The 26,683-nt window shown below is 33.2% G+C and overlaps 1 protein-coding gene across 3 annotated transcripts in view; it reads left to right on the forward strand.

Annotated features, from left to right (window-relative positions):
- Positions 1–660: 660 nt before the first annotated feature.
- TEKT3 (tektin 3) overlaps positions 661–26,683 on the forward strand; it is a 56,353-nt gene continuing 30,330 nt past the window's right edge. For 2 of the 3 annotated variants that reach the window (XM_074265058.1, XM_074265061.1), the window contains exons 1-3: positions 661–871; positions 7,186–7,792; positions 9,958–10,041. In XM_074265058.1, the coding sequence (XP_074121159.1) occupies positions 7,214–7,792; positions 9,958–10,041 (663 nt within the window). In that variant the 5' untranslated portion in view covers positions 661–871; positions 7,186–7,213. The remainder of the gene's footprint in view (positions 872–7,185; positions 7,793–9,957; positions 10,042–26,683) is intronic. The other variant, XM_074265059.1, reaches the window with a different exon arrangement.

Raw genomic sequence — 26,683 nt, forward strand, 5'->3', positions numbered from 1 at the left:
AGGTAGTACCTGAAAGAAACTAAACATTCTTAGAGAGATAGGAGAGGAAGAAATGTTTTCTAGGTATTAAGAAACATTCTATTTAAATTCTTGGAGAATGGAAATGGAAGGCTACACTTAGAAAAATTAAGTAACTACATATTACATTTTGGTTGGAAGTAGGCTATGGCTATATTCTGAAGGGCTTTAAATTCTATTTTATCTTAGATACAATAGGGACCAGTTCAAGGTTCTAGAGATGGGAAGTGACATTGAATTCAAAAGATATTTTAGGAAGATATTTGGGCAGTTTTACGGAAGACAGCCGGGAGAAAGAGACTGAAGGGATTTGGGGTAGAGAGCAGTGTATTGTAATATAATCTAGGGGAGAAGACTTCAATAAAGGAAATAGTTGAGTTGCGAGCACAAGAATGATACAAGAGATACAAATAAAATCCATTCAGATGAGTTTTTAGCAAAAGAGATTGTTTTGCAGTAATGTCAGGTCGAGGAAACTAATAAATTCAGCTCCCCATTTATACCCTAATTGAATTCATTACTTTTAGATGTGTTTCTCAATTGGGAAGGGGGGCACTTCCTGTACTGCCACAGTTGTTGCCATTTCGTTGTCCTGAGTTTTCGCCCCGCCCCCCTCCACCCTTCTTTCCCATTTGACCAATCGGCTCCTCGCCAGTGCTGCGCGTGGGAGACAGTTGAATACTCCACAGAGCCTACTGTCACAAAGTAGGAGACTGGCTGAAGTAGGTTCATCTCAAGCTGAGGGAGCTGGGAGGCATCCCTGAGTAAGGGAGCCACAATCCCGGCATAGGGGGTGGTTGACTCTGTCTCGTTCCTTTTCTTGGTCACACCTTAGAGGTGAAACTGCTGATAGGTGAGTGACCCCAGATGATACCAGCTTTCCTTAAATCCTCCATGTTCTTCCTGGGGTGAGGAGTGTCGGGGACCACATTACAGGGAGTTCTTGTGAGGCCCGGTAGAGCAGTTCTTTTTCCTCCCAAATCTATCGCTAAGAGCAGTACATTCCTTTCCCCCACAATTCCAACCCACACAGACCTGACCCTGCCTTGGAAAGAGCCTGATTTATACACGAAAAACGAACAGAAGCGACTTTAATGGAAAGATACTTGGATCTAGAGTCACAGATCTCAGATTTTAGAACTACCGTTCTCATTTCACAGATGAAGAAACTGAGTCATAGTAGAGTATCAGTGGTTTGCCCAGTCATATAATCAAGAAGGCTTGAAAGGGATTTGAATCCAGGTCTTCTTCCTTCCAACTCTGGTTATCTATCTATGCATGCCATCTTACCAAACTGGGACTTAATTCTGCTACTGATTGCCTATATAATCTTGAGCGGTATTTCATCATTGGCTTCAGATTCTTGTTCTATAAAAATCTCCACATTTCCTGATAATCTACATACCTTCTTCCCCCCCACCCCACAGCAAATTCTTCCACTTTTCCTTTGCCAACTAAAAACTACGAAGAGTCACTGTTCCTACCAATTCCAGGCCCCTTAGTCTGTTTTAATCTGTTTAACAGCTTTTTCTATTCCTTATAACTTTAAATTTGCATTTGTGGACAACATACTTTGTTTTAATAAGAGATTATCCAGTTAAACAAGGAGAGAAAATCACAGAATGATATTTTTTTATCCTCAACTCAGCATATGTTAAAGCAGCTAGCAGTATTATTTTTCTTTTCACCTATTGCTTATGACAGAAAGAAATAGGGATGGGATGTAGCTCTACTGTTTTCCTCTTCTGAATGTCCCATATTAGCAGTTGGTGTTGCTAGTAAGTTTGCTTTTCTAACTGGAAGGAAAGATTGAAGCATAGGGAAAGATAAATTACCTCTTCTTGTCCCTCCCCCCCCACTTTTGCAATTGCGTTTATTTTCTATCTGTACCTTTAAAGTATTTTTTTTATCTCTAGGTAAAATATAAACCCACTATTATTGCATTCTGAATGTGTGTTTTCTATAGAGGAATGGGTAAGAAGGGGAAATAGGGAGGTGGAGACATGAAGAATGTATTATTTTCATTATTCTCACTAAATGAACCCAATTCCTGTGAACCTGAGGTAGGAAAAAAATGTCGATCTGTATTATACTTTCTATAGATACAAGAGGGGAGAGGTTAACAACTAAACTGTGTATAATACACCATAGGAACATATTCTCTTTAATCATTACTGAGGTGATCAAAGTATTGTGTGCATTTAAAATAAAATTTCTTTTGAAGTGGTATCTCAGAGCTATTCCTATAATACACATTTCTTGTTTTATACATGAAACTCTGGGGGAGGGTAGAGGCAAGGGAAGGAAAGGGGGAAAGAGAAAGAGACAGAGACAGAGAAACAGAAAGTCAAGAGAGAGGAATAGGACTTCAGTATAGGTGACATCTAATGTTATTAGTCTAAGGCACTGATTTCAAACTCAAATAGAAATGGGGGTCACTAAACTATATATCAGGATTCCTACTACCACTTAATCATTTAGAAAACCATGTAACCATGTTTTTATTTCTTTTGTTAGTTATTTCTCAATACATTTTCCTCTACTTCTGATTTCTTTGTCCATTATACTTTATTCTCTTTATAGTAAACACTTGTTCAAAAGGTAATAAAAATCAGCTTATATTTATCTCAAGACAAACCCATTATAAAAATACAGATAGAAAATAAGCAAGATATAAGAGAATAGGAAACTATCCCAGTTTGTCAAATAGTGGTAAGATAAAGGAGGAAGTCTGTTTAAAAAGAGCATCTTTAAAGTGTGTCAAGCCAGAACAGGCTCCAGACTTCTCATGATTATATTGAATTCAGGTTGTCAAGGAGATTTAAGCTAGCAGGTTCCAGGTTTCTGCCCTCTATGATCTTTAGTTTTTCTGTCTGGGGAAAAACTATACTTCTCGTCAGCCCTCTTATAGATCAAAAGATATCTAAATAATGATTTTCATAGATTTGGACACAACATGTTATAAATTTTGACCTTTCAAGTAAAATTTACTTCCTTTGTACATTTCATTCTCAACTAAAGCAAAGAGAAGGGCTACACTGCTATATAACAATTAAGATATTGAGATAAACTATCCAATTATTTCAGGTAAAAACTTTTCTTAATGTAGCAGTCTGATTTCCACATTTGTTTATTAGCATAGGTCAGACCTTTCTCTTTTATCTTTAAATTTTGTAACTTGTAAAAACAAATAGTTTAGCAATAGTTAATAGATATTTTTTCTTTTAAGCAAATAATTTTCTGAAGGGGCAAGGTTTCTGCCAATATCTTTCATTTTTATTTAGCATGCAAATAAATAATAGAGCAGCTTTGAATGCTAGCATTTTAAGAGATATAATAAAAAAGGAAACTGCCCTTTATTAAGCACCTTCTACATACCAGGCATTTTGTTAAATACTTTACAAATATCTCATTTTATCACAACAACCCTGGGAGGATGGTGCTATTATTATACCCATTTTACAGTTGAGGAAACAGAGGCAGACAGAACTTAAGTGATTGACCTCAAAGTCAAAGCTACTAAGGGATTAAGACCTTATTTGAAGTCAGGTATTGACTCTAGGAACTAGTTCTCTATCCACTACACCACCAGCCTGAGGACTAAGGAAAGGCCTTGGAATAACAATTGCTGTACAGTAGGACTTTAAACAAGTGACTTAGCTTTTCTGTGTATATCCTCTTTTTAAGGAAATGCAAATCCATATCAGTTGGAAAATTGTTAGAAAGAATGAGAGTTAAAAATACTTTTGTGGTTGTATGTATGTACCACTAGACCTTTCCATTGATGACCAAGGGCTAGTAAAGATTATAGGTAACTTTTTATTATAGTTATTGTTTATTAGAATGCATAAAATACAAATTCCTGGAGGGCAAAGACCTTTAGAAATCATGTAGCCCATCCCATTTTGCCTGATGTAATTGACTTAACAGTGGTAAAAGTGACTTTTCCTAGGTGAGAGCTGGAATTAGAACCCACTTTTCCTAACTCCTACATATGGTAGTTATTTTCAAATATTTGACAACTTATTTTGGTATAATATGGCATAATGGATAGAGAGCTGATCCCAAACCCAGGAAGATCCAGGTTTAAGTGCTACCTCTGATACTGTTAATTATGTCACTTTCAGCAAGTCACTTAATCTCTCAGTGCTCACAGCGACTCTCTAAAACTATAAATTGCAATGAAAGTATTGACATGCATTGGTAAAAAGAGTTGTTTCACTTAAATGTTTATATCATTGACACAGGATCCAATATTGTCATTATTACTCTGCCACAGCCCAACCAGTGACACTAAATAATTTTCCAGTTATTTTAATTGTTCTTCATTCTTTGAGGATTATTTTGTAATGAAACCTATACAGGTTATGTTGTGAATTCTGGTAGATTGATTCATAGATAACTGATATATTTTACAGTGATTTTGAATAAAATTTTCCCTTTAGCATTATTATATTACAACTCCCTGATCAACTTCATCTTTAGAGTCTGACTTATCCGCCCAAGCTCCAGTTCCCATCCTTGCCTTTTGAGCACCATCAATGGCACTAATCCCATGACTGTACCAGAGTTTTCTGAACCACATTGGTAATATTATATCATAGAGGGGGAACATAACTCTACTAAGGGCTATCAGGAGAAACTATAGAGCTTATCTCCAACAGGCTCCTTCAAACCAAGACCATTATATATGGTTTTATATAACCATAAAAAAGATGGTTATATTTTTTACCGAGGCAGTAGTCCGAATTTTCTCCTGGAAACATAGTCTTTTCTCATGGGAATATTAACTGTGAAATCACACAGACAATTTCCTCCCTCCCTTGCCCTACATTCTAATCATCTTGAATAATACAGATGGGGAATAGGAGGACCCTACCAAGTGCTATGAGGATAGCCTTCCACAGACATCTCTTTTTTGATTGGAATTTTCTTCTTGGGCAGTGCCAATCATCCCAAGCAGTTATGTCCCCCATAATAGGAGTAGGTTACCTTTCACAAATAAAGATGCCTACCACAAAAGTTAGCAATAACAGAGATGTTAAAACTTTAACAATACTGTATGAAGATGTATTCTGATGGAAGTGGATATCTTCAATAAAGAGAAGATCTTATTCAGATCCAATTGATCAATGATGGATAGAATCAGCTACACCCAGAGAAGGAACACTGGGAAATGAGTGTAAACTGTTTTCATTTTTGTTTTTCTTCCCAGCTTATTTTTACCTTCTGAATCAAATTCTTCCTGTGCAAAAAAAAAAAAAAAAAAAAAAAAAAAAAAAAAAAAAAAAAAAGAAAGAAAAAGATCCGTTCTGCACACATATATTGTATCTAGGATATACTATAACATATTTAACATGTATGAGAATGCCTGCCACCTAGAGGAGGAAGTGGAGGGAAGGAGGGGAAAATTAGGAACAGAAGGGAGTGCAAGGGATAATATTGTAAAAAAAAAAAAAAAAAAAAATTTACCCATATGTACTGTCAAAAAAAATGTTATAACTATAAAATTATTTTTAAAAATAATTATAGCTAAAAAAAACCCAGAGATGTTAAAATAGACAAACATATGCACCTAGCAACAGATGGATGATAAGGTCAATACTCACTTTAGGATATAATGATCACATTTTTTTGAATGGTGCTCATGGCTTCTACTGACCAATTGCCCTGATTATAAAAACTTGCCATTAGAGAAAAAAAAAAACAAAAACAAAAACAAAAAACAAAGCAGGGGTATGATAGCATCAAAACAAGTCCTGAGAGCACATACAGGATATGGGATAAAGTATCCTTAACTCAGTTTTACTTCAGGTAACTGTCTTAATTTTAACAATTCCACCTTAAGTCAGACTCAGGAATATTAGGTGAGTTCTTATCCAAAAGAACACCACTGGGAAATTGAGTCAGAAGGATCCTACCTTAAACAGAGGCCAAGATCGTCCTTCTAATTCATTCCCAGATACTAACTTTCACCAGTAATAATTTATTCTGTGTAGCTTATGGCATATTCCTTTCAGATGGTGGATCACTAGGTATGAGGCTTTTCAGAGTCAGAGTTCAAAGTTCCTGTGAGGAGGTAGGGACAGAGGATCATGATTTGGAGTTATTGTTCTCTACTCAGGTCAGACCTCATCTGGAGTACTACGTTCAGTTCTGAGTACTTCATCTTATTCATGTAGAAGAGAATTAAGATGGTAGAGAACTTGAAGATCATAATACATAAGCATCAGTTGAGGAAATTGAGGATATTTAAGTGTTTAAAGGGATTGACCTGAGAAGATAGACCGTGGAAAAAATGGGTAGAAGTTACAGAAGGTTTCCCAGGGAAAACTTTGTAACAATTAGAAACATCCAAAAGTAGAATTGGGCTCCCTTTGTAAAAATCTCTAAATGAAGACTGGATATCTACTCCTTGGAGATGGGGTTCTTGTTCAAATAGATATGAACTAGGTAGCTCCTAACTTATTTCTCAGGCTATGAGATTTTGAGATCTTTGGTCCAAAAGCCAATTAATTCAATCTTAAATTTCTGAAATAAAGTTAGAGAAGTCTTTGCCACAATTCAAAATTTGTCTAAGTAGAGGATGTCCTGTGATTTCATTGAAGTTAAGAACTGTTGTAAAATTTTGTGTGTCATAGAGCCTTACACATATTAAGAAGTTACTAATATTTTAAAAATTAAATTGAAAGTATTTGAGATCATCAACTCAGGGCAGGATTAGCTGAAGAAGACACAAAGTAGTACAGTACTTTTGTTTCATATATTCAGCATGACTTTTGGTTTAAGCACATTTCAACAGTATAGGATTGGACATTGTATTGAAGTAATTAATCACAATTATTATTGACTACAAAATAAATTATTTACATGTGCTCTAAAGAAAAATATGATATATTTGTGTTTAATTCAATAGAATTTTTTCTTATTGGTGAGTAAATGGTATTTTCATACTGAGAGTATTTAGAAATTCAAAGTGTACATTTGGGATCTAGTTACAAATGATCAAAGTAGAGGTAATAATCAGAAAGAAAACTTTTCTAACCTATATTTAGCTGTATATAACCCTATAATAATAATAGGAATTATCATACAGCATAAAGATAAACATGTTAGTTTTTAACTATAGAACTAAATGATCTTTTTTTTCTGTTTTGGTTTATACAGGACAGAATTAGGCAACGACTGTCCCAGCATGGAGCTTTTAGGATCTACCTTAACAGCAACTTATGCTCAACCTAGCCCAACACCTCCAAATTTTCTACCAGCCATCAGTACCATGGCTTCAAGTTATAAGAATCGATTTCCTAACTATGCCTTGACTCATAGCTTGAGCCTTTCAGGGAGACCAAGCACATATTGTAAAGGAACTTCTCACTCACCTACTTTAGCTATATTATCCAGAGGAACTGAGGGATTGGGTGAGAAAAGGATCCTTCCCTTTGTTTCTAATAGAGCAGGACTTTTCACAAAATATACACGAGATGATTGGTACAAAGCCAGTGTAACAAATTACAAAGCATCTGAAAGTTCCAGACACAATGCAGAAAAACTAAGAGTAGATACATCTCGGATGATTCAAGATAAAGATCAACAAACAAGAAATACCCAATCAGGTAGCACCAAAAACTTAGGAGAAAGAGTCAATGACATAGGATTTTGGAAATCAGAAATCATTCGTGAGTTGGATGAGATGATTGGAGAAACAAATGCTCTTACAGATGTTAAGAAAAAGTTGGAGAGAGCTGTGGCTGAAACAGAAGCACCTCTTCAGGTAAATATTTTATCTTGTGGTGAAATTTATTCTGTTACATACTGCAATCCAGTAGATACCTTCTTGTATCTACTTAAATACTTTAACTAAATGAATGATAGCATAAATAATACACTTAATCATAATTTATCATAACTAAAAATGACTTATCTAATCCATTTGTAGATTAGGATACAGAAGAATTACTCAAATGTGCCTTCGAATATGGAGAAAAGATTCACTGTTACATCATACAATGAAACAAAATTAGCATAATCCTTTCTGATAGATATTCCAGAAAAATATAATCTGCTACATGAGATGTATATACAGACAATAGTATTAATGTCATGTTGTAGCACAATATAAAACATTAAATAATCAAATCTGCCTATAAAATGAACAATTAAGATAGAGGTAAAATCATAGAGATAAATAGAGGTAAAGTCAATAAGTGGTCTTGGGCTTAATTATTCAATTCTTTCTCTTCTGTTCAAGTCATCTCTGCCTTTCTGTAGTCTGCAATTTAAAATTGTGTCTTCATTATTGATCAGATTGCATGTATATATGTGTGTGTGTATATATATATATATATGTATATATATATATAATATATATATAAAACTTAAGGATCTTGATTATTGCTTACTGTCAGATGATAAAAATCTCAAATATAAGCCAGAATTCAAAAAGATTGTTTTCTCCCTCACAAATACAAGCCAGAATTTAAAGAAAGAATAACATTGCTTTTGCTTGTACACAAATGTTTTAGGGGGGATGTTTTTTCTGGTTTTTTTTATTTTTTACATAGATGTCTCTTAAAAATGATTAAATACTATGCATTAGCAATGTTTGTTATATATTAGTATAGTTTCTCAGACACATATTGAGAACCATTGACCTAGTCCATTTTTCTACGTAGACTTTTCACAAAACTGCCAGAGTTAGGTAACCTACTCTGATACTTGTTCTGTAAACTTGGGCAAGTTCCAAATGCCCTTTTTACTTTATTACCAATATTTTATTTAATTTCAAAATTTTTCTTTAGTTACTTTTCATCAGTGTTAAAACAGTTCTTACTGGTTCTCATATTCAGCTCGGTGCTACAGTACAGTACTGGTGGCACAATATAATACCAAGAGTGCCTAATCTTTACATAAAGATTGCTAGAGGTTGTGTATTTCCTTAGTCTTAAAATGTAATATTTATCTCCTCCATCAAAAAATGACTAAAGTACACATGTACACATTTATTTCATTTTTCTATTGTTAAGAATAACACTCAAGGTCTAGATCTTTTGATCATCCACATGTGGTCTTTCATTCTTTTCTGGTTCAGAATGATACTGCTGACAGTTATTTTCTCATCTGAGAAGTGGTTTAGTAGCAGGGAACATCTCTAATCTGAATATTAACACCAACTCAAGAATTCCAGGCCTTTCATACTCATAATTATGATTGCTTCCTAGGAAGGGAATCCATTTCTAAAAAAAAAAAAAAGAAACAGAAAGCAGAAAGTAACCAGGAATTCAATCTATGAAATGTCCTCTCTTAGGCCTCATGAATAAAAAAGCACAAGCAGATCACCTCTTCTTCACCTTATTGTAGGTCCAAGGGACATAGAATACAAAAGGCAAAGCTGGCACCTCAGCTTACCTTGATGGGTACTTTTAGCTGGAGCTTTCCTCCTTGGCTCTTAGTCACCAATCATCTTGAAGTCATGGAGCTAAGGTTCATATATACCTCTATGAGAAGTATCCTTCTTAATAAAGGTCCATGCCTTCTAATCTCACTTAGTTAACTGGGGAGTGTAGGGTGGTGTGTGTATGTAGGGTCATCAAATTAATTAGAGATTGATCAGAACTTACATAATTAAAGTTTAAAAAAATAATATTTACAATTCCTATAGATTGTAATGGATTTTTAAAAATATTATTAAAGTAAAATAATGGGGTAGCTAGACGGCACACTGGCCCTGAACTCAGGGGGACCTGAGTTCAAATCTAGCCTCAGATACTTAACACTTCCCAGCTGTGTGACCCTGGGCAAGTCACTTAACTTCAATTGCCTCAGCAAAAAATAAAAAAAAAATTAAAAATTAAAAAAAGACTATTATTCATTTATCATATAGATAAAAGTTATCATATAGATAATAATATTCTTCAATGATTCCTTTTATTTTTATAGGTAGCCGAAGAATGTTTATTTCATAGAGAGAAAAGAATGGGCATTGATCTCGTTCATGATGATGTGGAAAAACAACTCTTGACAGTAAGTTTTGTTTACTCTTTTAAGCCAACAATTAATTAAAAGAAAACATTAATGGAATTATTTATTATGGAAAATAAAATGCAATTTCAATAAAAGATGATGAGTCATCATCATAGCAGATATCTAAAACTTTAGGCAATCAACTACACCATCACAATAAGGCACTTAGCTACTAATAAAAAAAATTAATTATCTAACAAAATAGATATAGCAGTTCAGTATACATATCTATTTAAAATATCACACAACATTTTTATATAAATGTTCTTGCCTAAATTATGTGATTTCACGGTATGAGAGAAGAATGTCATACCCTAAAACTATCTCTTCTACTACAATTCCACTATTGGAAATTCATTTATTTGGATTTATCTTCCATGAAATGCAAACATTCTTGGGAAAGACAATAGAATAAACTTCATTGATCATTTACATCTTCAGTATGAATATAATTTTAATAACCTTTACAGAAAGCAATTATAAAAAGGGAAAATGAATGTGACAAGATTAAGCATTGTTAGATAGGGAGGGGAGAAGAAGGGAAGTGTGAAGAAAAAGGATTGAAGGCACAGAAAAAGAAAGTTGATAATTAGAAGACAAACTGTCTACTACATCATTTCTACTATTTTAACTAGGATTATCCCTATTTAGCAGAAAATAAATGAAACATCTAATCATTATCTAAAATATAAATGTGCTTATATATAGTATGAATGAATAGAAAAATAGCACTTATTAAGCACTTGCTTTGTGCCAGTTTGTATACTAAGCCCTGGGAATACAAATTCAAAAAGAAAAATTCAAAAAGAAAAATAGCTCCTGATCTCAAAGAGCTCACAATCTAGTAGGAGAAAACTGTATGAGTATATTTTTGGATATACATCACATGTATGTACATGCAGGAATGCATATGTACACATCTGTATTACATAAATGTAGACATATGTGCATGTAAATGTACAATGGAATGTTTGTGCCTTTATATATAAATACATGCATATGTATACATATGCAGAATATACATGCATTATGCATACATACATACATTTATTTGATTAAATTATCCAGAGCAAGAGGTGGAATGCAAGAGGACAAGTACAATGGCAAGGGAAGTGATAAATGTAGCAAGAGGCACATAACAAGATGGCCTGGTAGATGACTGGATAGGATGTGAGGTATAGTATGCTCTTGAGGCCAAATAGATATATATATTTTTATACTAAGTTGTCCAGTTTTTTTCTCATTCATTAGTAAAGATGAAAGTTAAGAACTTGGAGTTTTTTGTTTTGTTTTTTTTTTAATTTTTAAAAAAATTTCTTTCTTTTTTCTTTTTCTTTTTTTTTTTTCCTGAGGCTGGGGTTAAGTGACTTGCCCAGGGTCACACAGCTAGAAAGTGTTAAGTGTCTGAGCTCATATTTGAACTCTGGTCCTTCTGAATTCAAGGCTGGTGCTCTATCCACTGTGCCACCTAGCTGCCCCAATTTTTAAAAAATTTTAAAATAGTTTTTATTTACCAGATATATGCATGGGTGATTTTACAACACTGACAATTGCCAAACCTTTTGTTCTAATTTTTACCCTCGTTTCCCCCCTCCTCACCTCCCCCCGCAGATGGCAGATTGACCAATACATGTTAAATATGTTAAAGTATAAATTAAATACAATATATCCAAATAGTTGCTTTGCTATACAAAAAGAATCAGACTTTGAAATAGTGTACAATTACCCTGTGAAGGAAATCCAAAATGCAGGCAGACAAAAATAGAGGGATTGAGAATTCTATGTAACGGTTCATAGTCATCTCCCAGAGTTCTTTTGCTGGGTGTAGCTGGTTCAGTGCATTACTGCTCCATTGGAACTGATTTGTCTCATTGTTGAAAATGGCCACGTCCATCAGAATTGATCATTATATAGTATAGTTGTTATAGTATTATACAACGATCTCCTGGTCCTGCCCATTTCACTCAGCATCAGTTCATGTAAGTCTCTCCAGGCCTCTCCGAAATCATCCTGTTGGTAATTTCTTACAAAACAATAATATTCCATAATATTCATATACCACAATTTATTCATCCAATCTCCAATTGATGGGCATTCATGTAGTTTCCAGTTTCTGTCCACCACAAAGAGGGCTGCCACAAATATTCTTACACATTCTTTCCCTTCTTTAAGATCTCTTTGGGACATAAGCTTAGTAGTAACACTGCTGGGTCAAAGGGTATGCACAGTTTGATAACTTTTTGAGCATAGTTCCAAATTGCTCTCCAGAATGGCTGGATGTATTCACAATTCCACCAACAATGATTCAGTGTCCCTGTTTTCCCACATCCCCTTCAACATTCTGCATTATCTTTCCCTGTTATTCTAGCCAATCTGACAGATGTGTAGTGATATCTCAGAGTTTTCTTAAATTGTTTGTTCATATCCTTTGACCATTTATCAATTGGAGAATGGCTTGATTTCTTATAAATTAGAGTCAATTCTCTATATATTTTAGAAATGAGGCCTTTATTGGAACCTTTGATTGTAAAAATGTTTCTGCATTAATTTTGTTTGTACAAAAACTTTTCAATTTGATATAATCAAAGTTTTCTACTTTGTGATCAATAATGATCTCTAGTTCTTCTTTGGACATAAATTCATTCATCTTCCACAGATCTGAGAGGTAAACTATCCTATGTTCTTCTAATTTATTTATAATCTCATTCTTTACGCCTAGGTTATGAACCCATTTTGACCTGACCTTGATGTACGGTGTTAAGTGTGGGTCAATGCCTAGTTTCTGCCATATTAATTTCCAATTTTCCCAGCAATTTTTGTCAAACATTGAGTTCTTATCCCAAAAGCTGGGGTCCTTGAGTTTGTCAAACACTAGATTATTAAAGTTATTGATTATTTTGTCCTTTGGATGTAACCTTTTCCACTGATCAGCTAGTCTATTTCTTAGACAATATCAAATGGTTTGGGCAACTGCTGCTTTATAATATAATTTTAGATCTGCTACAGCTAGGCCACCTTCATTTGATTTTTTTTTCATTAATTTCCTTGAAATTCTTGATCTTTTGTTCTTCCAGATGAATTTTGTTATTTTTTCTAGGTCATTAAAATAGTTTTTTGGCTATTTCTTCTTGCAACTCTCTTAACTTTTCCTTTAGAAAGTTAGATGCTACACCACTTGGTGCATATATGTTTAGTATTGATATGGCTTCATTGTTTATGCTATCTTTTAGCAGGATATAGTTTCCTTCCTTATCTCTTTTAATTAGATCAATTTCTGCTTTTGCTTGATCTGAGATAAGGATGGCTACCCCTGCTTTTTTGGATTTACCTGAACATAATAGATTCTGCTCCAACCTTTTACCTTTACTCTATATGTATCTCCCTGCTTTAAGTGTGTTTCCTGTAAACGACATATTGTAGGGTTCTGACTTTTGATCCAGTCTGCTAAGAATGAGATCATAAATAGATTAGAGGAACAGGGGATAGTCTACCTCTCAGACCTGTGGAGGAGGAAGTAATTTATGACTAGAGGAGAACTAGAGATCATTATTGATCACAAAATAGAAGACTTTGATTATATCAAACTAAAAAGTTTCTGTACAAACAATGCTAATGCAAACAAGATTAGAAGGGAAGTAACAAATTGGGAAAATATTTTTACAGTTAAAGGTTCTGATAAAGGTCTCATTTCCAAAATATATAGAGAATTGATCCTTAATTTATAAGAAATCAAACCATTCTCCAATTGATAAATGGTCAAAGGATATGAACAGACATTCTCAGATAATGAAATTGAAACTATATCCACTCATATGAAAGAGTGTTCCAAATCACTACTGATCAGAGAAATGCAAATTAAAACACCTCTGAGATATCACTACACACCTGTCAGATTGGCTAAGATGACAGGAACAAATAATGATCAATGTTGGAGGGAATGTGAGAAAACTGGGACACTGATACATTGTTGGTGGAGTTGTGAAAGAATCCAGCCATTATGGAGAGCAATTTGGAACTATGCCCCAAAAGTTATCAAACTGTGCATACCCTTTGACCCAGCATTGCTGTTATTGGGATTATATCCCAAAGAAATACTAAAGAGGGGAAAGGAACCTGTGTGTGCCAAAATGTTTGTAGCAGCTCTTTTCATAGTGGCTAGAAATTGGAAGATGAATGGATGTCCATCAATTGGAGAATGGTTGGGTAAATTATGGTATATGAAGTCTATGGAATATTATTGTTCTCTAAGAAATGACCAACAGGATGAATTCAGAAAGGCTTGGAGAGACTTACATCAACTGATGCTGAGTGCAATGAGCAGAACCAGAAGATCACTATACACTTCAACAAAAATACTGTATGAAGATGTATTCTGATGGAAGTGGATATCTTCAACATAAAGAAGATCTAATTCACTTCCAGCTGATCAATGATGGACAGAAACAACTACACCCAGAGAAGGAACACTGGGAATTGAATGTAAAATATCAGCACTACTGTCTATCTACCCAGGTTACTTATACCTTCAGATTCCAATACTTAATGTGAAACAAGAAAATTGGATTTACACACATATATTATATCTAGGTTATACTGTAACACATGTGAAATGTATGAGATTGCCTGTCATCTAGGGGAGGTAGTAGAGGGAGGAAGGGGAAAATCTGGAAAAATGAATACAAGGGATAATGTTATAAAAAAATTACTCATATATACTGTCAAAAATTTTATAATTAAAAAATTAATAAAAAAAATAAAAATAAATAGTTTTTTGGGAGTCTGATTGGTATAGCACTAAATATATAGATTAGTTTAGATAGTATTGTCATTTTTATTATATTTGCTTGCCTCTTATCCAAGAGCATTTAATATTTTTTCCAGTTGGGGATTTACCAGCTAATTGCTCAAAAGTGAATTGTGTGTTAACTCCTGTTTCCATATTGCGTATGACTTGGAACTTACATAATTCATGAAACTCTGAAAACCACACCAAGTTTTGTCCAGGTTCTAAAACATGTCCTAGCTGTGGATTTCCAATCATTCAGGGTTAAGATTTCATATGGCACAAAGTTGGGCAAAGTAACTCATTATTGGTCTAATTACCTCTTCATTGGTGGAAAGATCCCCCTTTTCATTATTAAGACTAACAATTTGATTTTCCTCTTTCCTTTTTTTTATTTCCTCCTGTTAATCTGAGCAATCTATATTTTTCTAGATTTTCCTCCATTTCAATTCAATTATCAAATTTATTGACAGTGCTCTAATTTCTTCTTCATTTTTTGAGACTAAAATTTTTCTTTTCTTCTTTCTTTTTTCTAATCAAATTAACTAAAGGTTCTCTATTTTGTCAGTTTTTTCATAAAGCCAACTCTTAGTTTTATTCTCTCGTGTTCTTTCAATTTTATTAATCTTCCCTTTTATTTTTAATTTATTCTTTTTCTGGATTTTTTAGTTGCAAGTCAAATTCATTGATCTTCTCTTTCTCTGTTTTATGCATGTAAGCATCTAGAGATATAAAATTTCCTCTTTGGCTGCATCCCACAAATTTTGGTATGTTTTCTCATTGCTGTCATGATCTTGTATGAAATTATTGATTGATTATGTCTGTGCTTTGTTGTCTTCCACACTCATTCTTTTTTTTTTTTTTTTTTCTGAGGCAATTGGGGTTAATTGATTCTTGGCTGCAATCCAAGTTCTTTTGCTTTTCAGAATACCAGATTCCATGCCTTTCAGGCTTTTAACATGGAAGCTGCTAGGTCCTGGAAAATCCTGATTGTGGCTCCTCGATATTTGAATTGTTTCTTTCTAACTGCTTATAATATTTTCTCCTTGATTTGATAATTCTGAAATTTAGCTACAATGTTCCTTGGTGTTTTCATTTTATATTGGGTTCTCTTTCAGAAGGTGATTAGTGAATTCTTCCAATGGCTATTTTATCCTCTGGTTCTAGGACATCCAGGCAGTTTTCCATGATGATTTCCTGAAAGATGGTGTCTGGGCTCTTTCTTTATTATGGTTTTCATGAAGTATAGTTATTCTTAGTCTCTTCTAGATCTATTTTTCAAGATCAGTTGTTTTTCCAAGGAGTATTTTACATTTTCTTCTGTTTTTTAAATTTCTTTCTGATTTTGTTTAACTGATTCTTGATATCTCATTGACTCATTCACTTCCATTTGTTCAAGTGTAGTTTTTGGTGAATTATTTTCTTCAATTAGGTTTTTTATCTACTTTTGCATTTGGCCAATTGAACTATTTTTATATGAAGTGTTTTTTGTACATTTCATTTTTTCCATTTCACAGATTTTGTTTTTCATTGAATTGGTTTCTTTTTCATATCTATTTTGTAAAGAGTTATATGCTTTTTTCATTTCACCAAGTCTATTTTTAAGGAGTTTTCTTCTGATAATTTCTAGTTTTCCTTTTCCATACCCTCTTGCAAACATCTCATTTCCTTTCTTCATTTTCCTTCTAACTATCTTTTAAGGTCCTTTTTTAATTCTTCCAAGAGAACTTTGTGAAATGGTGAAATGGTTTCAAAGATAGATTGATTAATTTCCTCAGAATGTTGGAGACATAGCTTCATGATTTCTAGGATTCAGAGGTTCTGGCCCTGATAGAAAGAAATTCAGGCAGTGGAGGCAGCACATGCAAAGATGTCCTGGGTAAACAGCTATATAGTAATTTCCTATTTCAAATACTCTAAATATGGTCTGAAAATTTCTTGTTTTTTAAAGAACACATTTTTACTTTATATCTATTAAGTTTTGTCTACTGTTCATTTGACTTTCTAGCATGTTTTATACTTCAACAAATGGATTTGTGATTAGATATGAGAATTTTCATCAACAATATATATCATAACCAATATCAGTTTGCTCCTCCTGTGTGTGAATCTTATCCAGATACTCCCATAAGTTCACCAGGGTGAGATGGGTATAAGGGGGAGCATCCAACGTGTTGCATATCCTACTTTGTTTAATTTTGATATGGTAACAATAGGCTGTATATCAGTAATTCCTTGCCCTTACTACATTTAACTACCTTTTTAAATAATAGATTCCTTTGATAACCTCCTTTATATATTTCTTACTTATATTGCCTTATTTATATTATGCCCACCCATACCCAACATACACTTTTCCATTGCCCTCAGAATGATGCTTATTTTCATTTTTTTATGTTTTATTTTATGAAACCATAAAAATTGCAGGGAGAAGCTTGGGGTCATTAAAATAATATTATAATTTTCCAAAAGCAATCCATCTCATTTTCATATGTGTGTGTGCAGTGGTATACACATGCATATATGTACATGTGTATATGTATGTATGTATATGTGTAAAATACATATGTATACGTATATACATACATGGATGTAAATATACACAATATACACACCTTTTTAATTCATTTTGCTGTCTATACAACTGCACATCATAGTTAAACAATAGGCAATATTCATGTAGCTGTTTTTTCCTTTTTTTAATAATTTTGATTTAACCCACAATGGATGATATCAGTGCAATTTTCATTTTTGTTTTTGTTAATTTTTTTTTTTTTTTTACAAATAAGAGCTTCTAAAGGATCTCATCAGAAAATTCCTCCTCAATTTGGAACCTATTTTTGATTTACTCTATGACAGTGGGTAAACATCTTGGGAGAGCATATAGTTTTGTATTTTAATCTTCAGATGGAATTAATAAGGATAGAAAAAGCAATACATTGTTGCCAAAGTAAATATAATTCCTTTATTCAGCCAATCCCAATGGCTTTCTATTGCTAATAGAATGAAATATAAACTCTTCTGTGGACTTTTAAAGCCCTGTATGTCCCGACCCAACCAGGACTATGCTTATACTAGTTTGAACTGATTCCTGAGAGCTGATTGTTCTACGTTCAGTTCTGAACATTTACACACATATGTATGTGTGTGTGTGTGTGTGTGTGTGTGTGTGTGTGTATATATATATACATATATATATATATATATGCATATATATATATATATATATATATATATATATATATATATATATATAATTTCCCTTTTCTTTCCTTTTGTAAAGCCTCACCAGAGGCTTTTCTTGCTTTTTTTTTTTTTGCTTTCTTGCTCTTTATCTTTAGGTTTTTTTGCAGCTTTCTATAAAATGTCATGAATCTCTTTACCTCTATCCATAAGTTCTTCAGACTTTCTGTCTAGTAGATTCCTCATATCTATTTATTATTTGTACTCCATATTCATAAAGGATGTTTTTAGATCATATATATATATATATATATAGTCTAATGTTTTTTCCTACTTATATTAAAGTCTAAATTTTGCAATAGGAAGCTTATGATCTGAACCACACTCAGCTTAAGGTCTTATTTTAGCTGACAGAATAGAGCTTCTGCATTATTGGCTGCAAAATATACAATCAATTAGATTTTTATATTAATTATCTACTGATGTCCATAAATAATCACTTTTTGAGTTGTTGAAAAAGAGGGTTTGCTATAACCAACAAGTTATCTTTTTTTTAATAAAATCCAAACATTACTTAAAACTTAAACTTTAAACTTACTAAAGTTACTAAACAAATTTCAATAATATAAAACAGTACAGAAAGCCTCAAATCTTAATAAACAGAAAGTTATCTTGAGAAAACTTTATTGGTTTCTATCCTGCTCAATTTTGTACTACAAGGCCAAACTTTCCTGTTATTCCCATTATCTTTTGATTTCCTACCTTAGCATTCTAATTCCCCATGATGAACATCTTTTTAAAATGTTTTTTCTAGAAGAAAAAGTTTCATAGAACTCATGAACTTTGATCTCTTCAGCATCAATGGTTAAAGCATTATGTGTAATGGTTTGCCTATCATTCTGTCATTTTTCAGATAATACTCCTCTACTGCTTTTCTCATCCTTTTATTGACTATGATGGCTATTCCTTTCTTCTAAGGGATTCTTGCACAGAATTGTTTATTTGTGTATATGTGTATGTGTGTGTATGTCTGTGTGTGATTATCATCTAAATTAAACTCACATATTCCCATTCATTTAAGTTCACTGACACCTAAGATGTCAGTATTTGATCTTTCCATCTGTCTGCATCCAGCTTAGTTTACTTCATATTTCTTACATTGAAGTTCTTATGCAATATTGATCATTATAGCATCAGACTTTCATTACACAGACACATCTGCAGCCAATCTTCCTTTTGGCTTTGCTCCAGCTGCTTCACTAGTACTAGTTACTTTTATAGTTAGTTATTCTCCATGCTTCCCCAGAAGTGTGTTGAACATCTTCCAACCTCAAGGGTTGTATTGTATTGTATAGTATTGTATCTTTTATCATTTAAATACTTTGGATAGGATTTTCTTGGCAAAGATATTGGAATTCTTTGCCAATTCTTTCTCCACTGAATGATCTTTTGTCAGACATCTCCAGAATGATCTGTCCATGTTGGGTAACATTAATTACATGGAATAGCTCAAAATTTTGTTGAGCTATACAAACCCTCTCTACCATGACAAGGCAAAGTTATTTTGTGCCTGTTAAAAATTGAAAATTTCATAAATTGGAATACAACATACATAAGCAAATGCAGTTAGTCTAAAGATTCAAACTTCTAAATATGTACTGTTGACAAAAGTGGAAAGTAGTCTGACAGAAATTGCGTTTAGATCAATATCAAACCACATATGCCATAACAATACATAATCCATATATAAAAGCTTTATCATAAGCAAATGAGAATATCAGGAAGTATACTTGAAAAAGGGAGAACATGATAAAAGAATAAAGAGAATGACAGACTCAATTAAAGATTTAGGATTGAAAAGGAACTTATGCAATAACAAGTTCAACCCCCACATTTTGGAGAAGAGAAAAAAGAGACACACTGAAGTGACCTGAAAAGTATCATTCATCTATTAAGTGTGTAATGGAGAATTTGAACCCAAGTCTGTGTATTGCTAAATTTACTACTTTAAAATGTAGTTTTGATAATATAAAATTGAAATGTTTCTGAATAATGCATCTAAAACAGAAGGGAAACAATTAGCTGAGATAAAATCGTCACAAGATTCTCAGGTAAAGATCTGATAAACAAGATGCATAAAGAACTGGTTCAAATACTTAGGAATTAGATTCACTCAACAAATAAATGGTTAAGGAATATGAACAAAAAGTGCAATTTAAAACAACTTTTGAGTTCTATCTTATATCCAATATATTGACAAGTATGATGGAGAAAAAAAATCAATAGTTTTTTGAAAGTGTTGGATGGCAGGCTAATACTAATACACTATTAGTTGGAAATATGAATTGCTCTGGCTATTCTGGAAAGCCACTGACACTAATACTCCCATACAACACTCCCCTATTACTAAGAGATTTTAAAAACAATTTAATTTCAGTTCCAGATTCTCTTCCATTCCGCAATCTCTGCCCCTACCCATTGTGAAGTCAAGAAAGAATCCATTACAAATTTGAAGTTCAACAAAACAAATTTTTTCTTTAAAAAAAATAACTAAAGAAAAAGAAATAAAACTATGTCTCAATCTGCACTATGAGGTATTAGTTCTGTATCTAGATTTAAATAACATTTTTCATTATGAGTCCTTTGGAATTACGGTGGGTCATTCTGTTGATCAGAGTTGTTGTCTTTCACAATTCACTTTTACAAAATTACTATATAATGGTTCTCCTCATTTTACTTTGCATAATGTTCATGAGTCTTCCCAAGTTTTCCTATTTTTATAACACAATAGTTTTTCATCATATTCATATACCAAAACTTGTTTAGTCATTTCCCAATTGATGACCATTTTCTGTTTTCAGTTCTTTGCTACAACAAAAAGATCTGCTATGAATATTTTTGTATGGGCCCTTTTCCTTTTTATATTTGGGGTATAGAACTAGTAGCATTATTGTTGGGACAAAGAATATGCACAATTTAATAGATTTTGGGAGGCATTGTTCCAAATTACTTTCTAGAATGTCTTGACTAGTTCACGCACCAATAATAGTTCAATAGTAGCTATTTTCCCATATCTCCTCTAGCATTTGCTATTTTCCTTCTATGTAATCTTAGACAATCTGATGACTATGAGGTGGTGCCTCAAAGTTTACTGTTAATTTGTATTCATGATTTAGAGCTTTCTTATGTGATGATTGATGCCTTTGATTTTTTTCTTTTCTTCTATATTTGAGAAATAATCCCTTTATCAGAGAAAAAACCTTCTTTAAAGATTCTTCCTATCCTACTCAGTTTTCTGTTTATAGGAGATAAAATGATTAATTTTGACTACATGATTTTTTTTTCTCTGCAGCCATATTTTTAATTATAGATTTTAATTGACAAAACATATGCATGTGTAATTTTTTCAATATTGACCCTTATAAAAACTTCTGTTCCAACTTTTCCCCTCCTTCTCTCTACTCCTCCACTCCCTCCCCTAGATGGCAGATAGTCCCATACATGTCCCATATATGTTAAATAAAATATATGTATACATATTTTCAGTTGCCTTGCTACAAAAGAAAAATCAGATTTAGAAAGAAGGTAAAAATAACCTGGGACGTGTTAAGGGATAGGTCAGTTCTCCAAGAGCCTCCACAGCTGTGGATCATAATATCTGAAGGAGTTGCAGGGCAGCCTTTGCTGACACAAGTGTTGCAGATTGGGAATGAGACAAATTGGAGGCAGAGGGAAGAGAATAGAGGTCAGACAATGCAACGACCTCTCAGTCAGAGAGGTCAGAGAACAGCAACTGCTTCTCAGTCTCCTTGTATCATCCTCTCACAAGAGGAGATCCGTTCTGGGTTGGAACTCTAGCAGCCACTGTCAGATGGTTCCCATGTATTCCAACAGGGAAGAAAAACAAAAATGCAAGCAAACAATAACAGAAAAAGTGTAAATGCTATGTTGTATTTCTCACTTATTTCCCAGTTTTCTTTTGCTGGGTGTAGCTGGTTCTGTTTATTACTGATGAATTAGAATTGATTTGGATCCTTTCATTATTTAAGATAGTCACTTCCATCAGAATTGATCCTCATATAGTATTGTTGTTGAAGTATAAAATCATCTCCTGGTTCTGCTCATTTCACTTAGCATCAATTCATGTAAGTCTCTCCAAGCCCCTCTGTATTGATTCTGCTGGTCATTTCTTATAGAATAGTAATATTCCATAACATTAATATACCATAATTTATTCAGCCATTCTGCAATTGATGGGCATCTTTTCATTTTCCAGTTTCTAGCCACTACAAAAAGGGCTGCCACAAACATTTTTGCATGTACAGGTCCCTTTCCCTTCTTTAATATCTCTTTGGGATATAAGTCCAGTAGGTTAGGTTCATGAATTAGTCAGGACGAAATAGTCAATAACTATAACAATCTAGTGTTTGACAAACCCAAAGACCCCAACTTTGGGGATAAGAATGCACTATTTGACAAAAACTACTGGGAAAATTGGAAATTAGTATGGCAGAAACTAGGCATTGACCCACACTTAACACCTATATCAAGATAAGATCAAAATGGATTCATGATCTAGGCATAAAGAATGAGATTATAAATAATAGGTTTACCTCTTGTGTGACCAAGAAGAACTAGAAATCATTATTGATCACAAAATAGAAAGTTTTGATTATATCAAGTTAAAAAGCTTTTGTACAAACAAAACTAAAGCAGACAAGATTAGAAGGGAAGCAATAAACTGGGGAAAACATCTTTACAGTTAAAGGTGCTGATAAATGCCTCATTCCCAAACAATATAGAGAATTGACTCAAATTTATAAGAAATCAAGCCATTCTCCAACTGATAAATGGTTAAAGCATATGAACAGACAGTAACAAACTCCAAAATTACATAAATAACAATAATTGCAATAATAAGACATCCTTATGTTTTTTTCTCTGAGGCAATTGGTGTTAGGTGACTTTCCCAGGGTCACACAACTAGGAAGTGTTAAGTGTTTGAGGCCAGATTTGAACTCAGGTCCTCCTGACTTCAGAGCTGGTGTTCTATCCACTGTACCATTTAACTGCTCCTCTTTTGATTTTTTACAGTGCAAATATAGACTTTATTTCTAAATCAAAAAAACACAAAGTAGAGCGAGAAGACTACAGACCAATATCCCTAGTGAATATTGATGCAAAAATTATAAGCATGTAAACAATAACAGTTAGTTAGATTAAACATTATAACAAAAGTTGAGTCTATATACCAAGAAAGCTCCTGGCTCAACACAGAGACTATAATAAATAAAATAAATCATGCCAGTAATATTTATAATAAAAACTATTAGACCTATCAATGAATGCTGAAGAGGCTTGATAAAATCCAATACATGTTTCTATTAAAACACTGTATAAATTATCAAAATAATATATGTCTTAAGTTTCAGAGTGAACATTATATATAGTGGAGAAAAGGTAGAAGAATTTCCAATAAGGTGAAGAGAATGCTCATCATCACCACTATTATTTGATATAGTACTGTAAAATAATAAAAAAAAAAATCAGGGAATAAATGTAGGCAGAAAGGAAACTTGCAGATAATATGAAGCTATATAATTAGAAAACTCTAAAATGAATAAAATTTATAGCAATATTAATTGAAATAATAAAAAACTCATAAATATGCAGGCTATGAAATAAGCCCACATAAATCACTAGCATTCCTTTATTAAACAAAACCCAGAAAGTACTGGAAGAGAAATTTTACTCAAAATAGCTATAGGAGCTATAAAACACTTGGGAGCATATATACCAGGATTCATCCAAGCACTGTGTATTTCTAACTATCACTCTTTACAGAAATACAGACCTAAATTATTGAAGAAGCATTAATTGTTCATTGGAAGGTTGGGCCAATTCTATGTAATGCAATGTCATATAAATCAAGTTACTTCTTCCGTACTATAGTAATAAAATTTCCAAAAAAATAAAGAGGAAACTTCCAGAAGAACAAAGAGGGAGGAAAAATAAAAGACTCTCAAAGAAAATACTGAAAAAAAAATGGGAAAAAAGCAGGTCTTTTTTCAGGTCTCAGGTCTCAAACTAAGACGAAGAAGTATAAAACAATTTGGTGATATGTATTTGTGTGTGTGAGAGAGAAACACATTCAGACAGACAGAGATTAGGGACACAGCATACAAAATCAATTATAGTGTATTATTTGATAAACTCAGAGATCCTAATTACTACTAATCATTTGACAAAAACTGCTAGGAAAATTATCTAAGAATAATTGGATATAGACCAATGCAAAATATCATATACCAAGGATAAGCTCTACATGCATGCATAACTTAAATATATTTTAAAATCATATCATAAACCAAAGGAACAAGGAAGAAATTATCTTGTGGATTTATGGTAGAAGAGTTCAAAAAGAGTTAAGGCAGGTCCCAAGTCAAAATGGACAATTTTGATGATTTTTAATTGTTTGCAAACAAATTTAATGCAGTAAAATTAGAAAAGAAACAAGTAACCAGGAGAGAAATTTTTTGCAGTAAGTTTCTCTAATAAAAGTTTCATTTCCAATACACATAAGGAGCTGATTCAAACTTAAAAGATCCATTCCCCAATAAAGGAAGAAATCCAACCATATGAAAAATGTTCCAAATCACTAACAATTAGAGAAATGCAAGTTAAGCCAGCTTTGAAGTTCTATCTCTCACATATCAGACTGGAAAAGATGACAAAAGAGGAAAACAATAAATGTTGTCAAGCTGTGCAAAAAGACATACATTAATGCACTTTTGTCATTCTGAAATGCAATTTGGAACCATACCCACAAAATCAGCAAATTGTATATACCCTGTGATCCAATTATATTACTTATACCCTAAAGAAATAAAAAGATGTGGGGGGTAGAAATCTATATATGCAAAAATTTATCAGCTTTTTTATGGTAACCAAAATTTGGAAACTAAAAAGTATTATATTTAAAAATGGCTAAATTGTGATAAATGACACAATAGAATATTGCCATAAGAATATTACCATAAGAAATGATGAAATGAACAATTTCAGAAGTCACTGGGAAGATCTTTATGACCTAACTTATGCTGAGTGAAATGAAAGAGAACTAAAACAATTTTATACACTAACCCAACATTTACAGAGAAAAACAATTTGGGAGTTAGAACTTGGATCAATGCTATGATAAACTGCAAATCCAAAAAGAATGATGATGAAATATATCATTTACTTTCTGATGACAAATGTCATCAGAAATGTGGTGACAAATTTAAAAATACAGAAAGACTTAGTGTCCAAAATCGAATTATCTTTCCCCTAAATTCTCCTTTCCCTCATTTTCCCCTATTATTATAAAGGACAACACCATCCTCCAGTCCTCCAGGTATGTTTCTCTCTCTCTCTCTCTCTCTCTCTCTCTCTCTCTCTCTCTCTCTCTCTCTCTCTCTCTCTCTCTCTCTCTCTCTCTTTCTTCTCTGTCTCTTGGTCTCGTCTCTTTCTTCTTTCTTTCTGTCTCTCTGTCTCTGTCTCTTTCTGTCTCTCTGTCTCTGTCTCTTTCTGTCTCTCTGTTTCTCTCTCTCTCTGTCTCTTTCTCTCTCTCTCTCTCTCTCTCTCTCTCTCTCTCTCTCTCTCTCTCTCTCTCTCTCTCTCTCTCTCTCTCTCTCTCTCTCTCTCTCTCTTCCTCTTCCCCCCAATCTGTTGTTAAGGCTTGTCAGTTTCATCTTTGTAATAATATCTCTCAAATACACCACATTCTCTCTTCTGGCACTGCCACCACTATAGAACAAATCCATATAACACTGGAACTTTTATAAGGTTGGTCTGCTTGCCTTATGTCTGTCCCTCTCAAACGTATTCTCCATTTAGCTACTAAAGTGATTTTAATTTTTTTTTGCTGAGGCATTAGGGGTTAAATGATTTGCTCAGGGTCACACAACTAAAATTCTGAGGTTGGATTTGAACTCTTGACTTCAGGCTGGCACTCTACCACTGCACCCTATAGCAGCCTCTAGTGGCTCCTTATTGCCACCAGAATTAAGAATCAACTGTTCTCATTGACATTCAAAGCCCTTGTAACTTACCCCCACTTTCCAGTCTTTTTACACTTAATTTCCTGGCACATACTTTTGATCTGGCAATGCTGGCTTTCTGGCTATTCTACAACAAGATACTCCATGTCTTGACTCAGCATTTTTCTGTCTTCCATTCCTAGAATATTCTCCTTCCTCCACTTCACCTTCTGACCTCTTTTGCTTTTTAAGTCCCAACAAAAATCTTTTCTTCTAATAGAAGCTTTCTCCATCCTTCTTAATCTAGTATTTACTTCTCCTAATTATTTCCTGTTTATCCTGTATTTAGCTTGCTTTACATGTATGTGTTTGCATGTTGTCTTCTTGACAAGACTGTAAGTTCTTTTAAGACAAGAATGATTTTTTGCCTCTTTTTTAATTCCAAGTGCTTTTACAGTGCTGGCACATAGCAGGTACTTAATATTGATTGATTATTTCAGACTTGAGGAACTTTGTTTTACCTGACTATGTAACCACATATTGAGTGGTTTGTTTGGATTTGATTTAGCTATATTAATTGAGAGGTGGGGTGCTGTAATGGAAGAACAGATAATTTTTTTTAAATGTGACTTGAAAACTAAAAATAATTATTAAA

The sequence above is a fragment of the Sminthopsis crassicaudata genome, chromosome 4 (assembly GCF_048593235.1).
Source record: "Sminthopsis crassicaudata isolate SCR6 chromosome 4, ASM4859323v1, whole genome shotgun sequence".
Taxonomy (NCBI): Eukaryota; Metazoa; Chordata; class Mammalia; order Dasyuromorphia; family Dasyuridae; genus Sminthopsis; species Sminthopsis crassicaudata.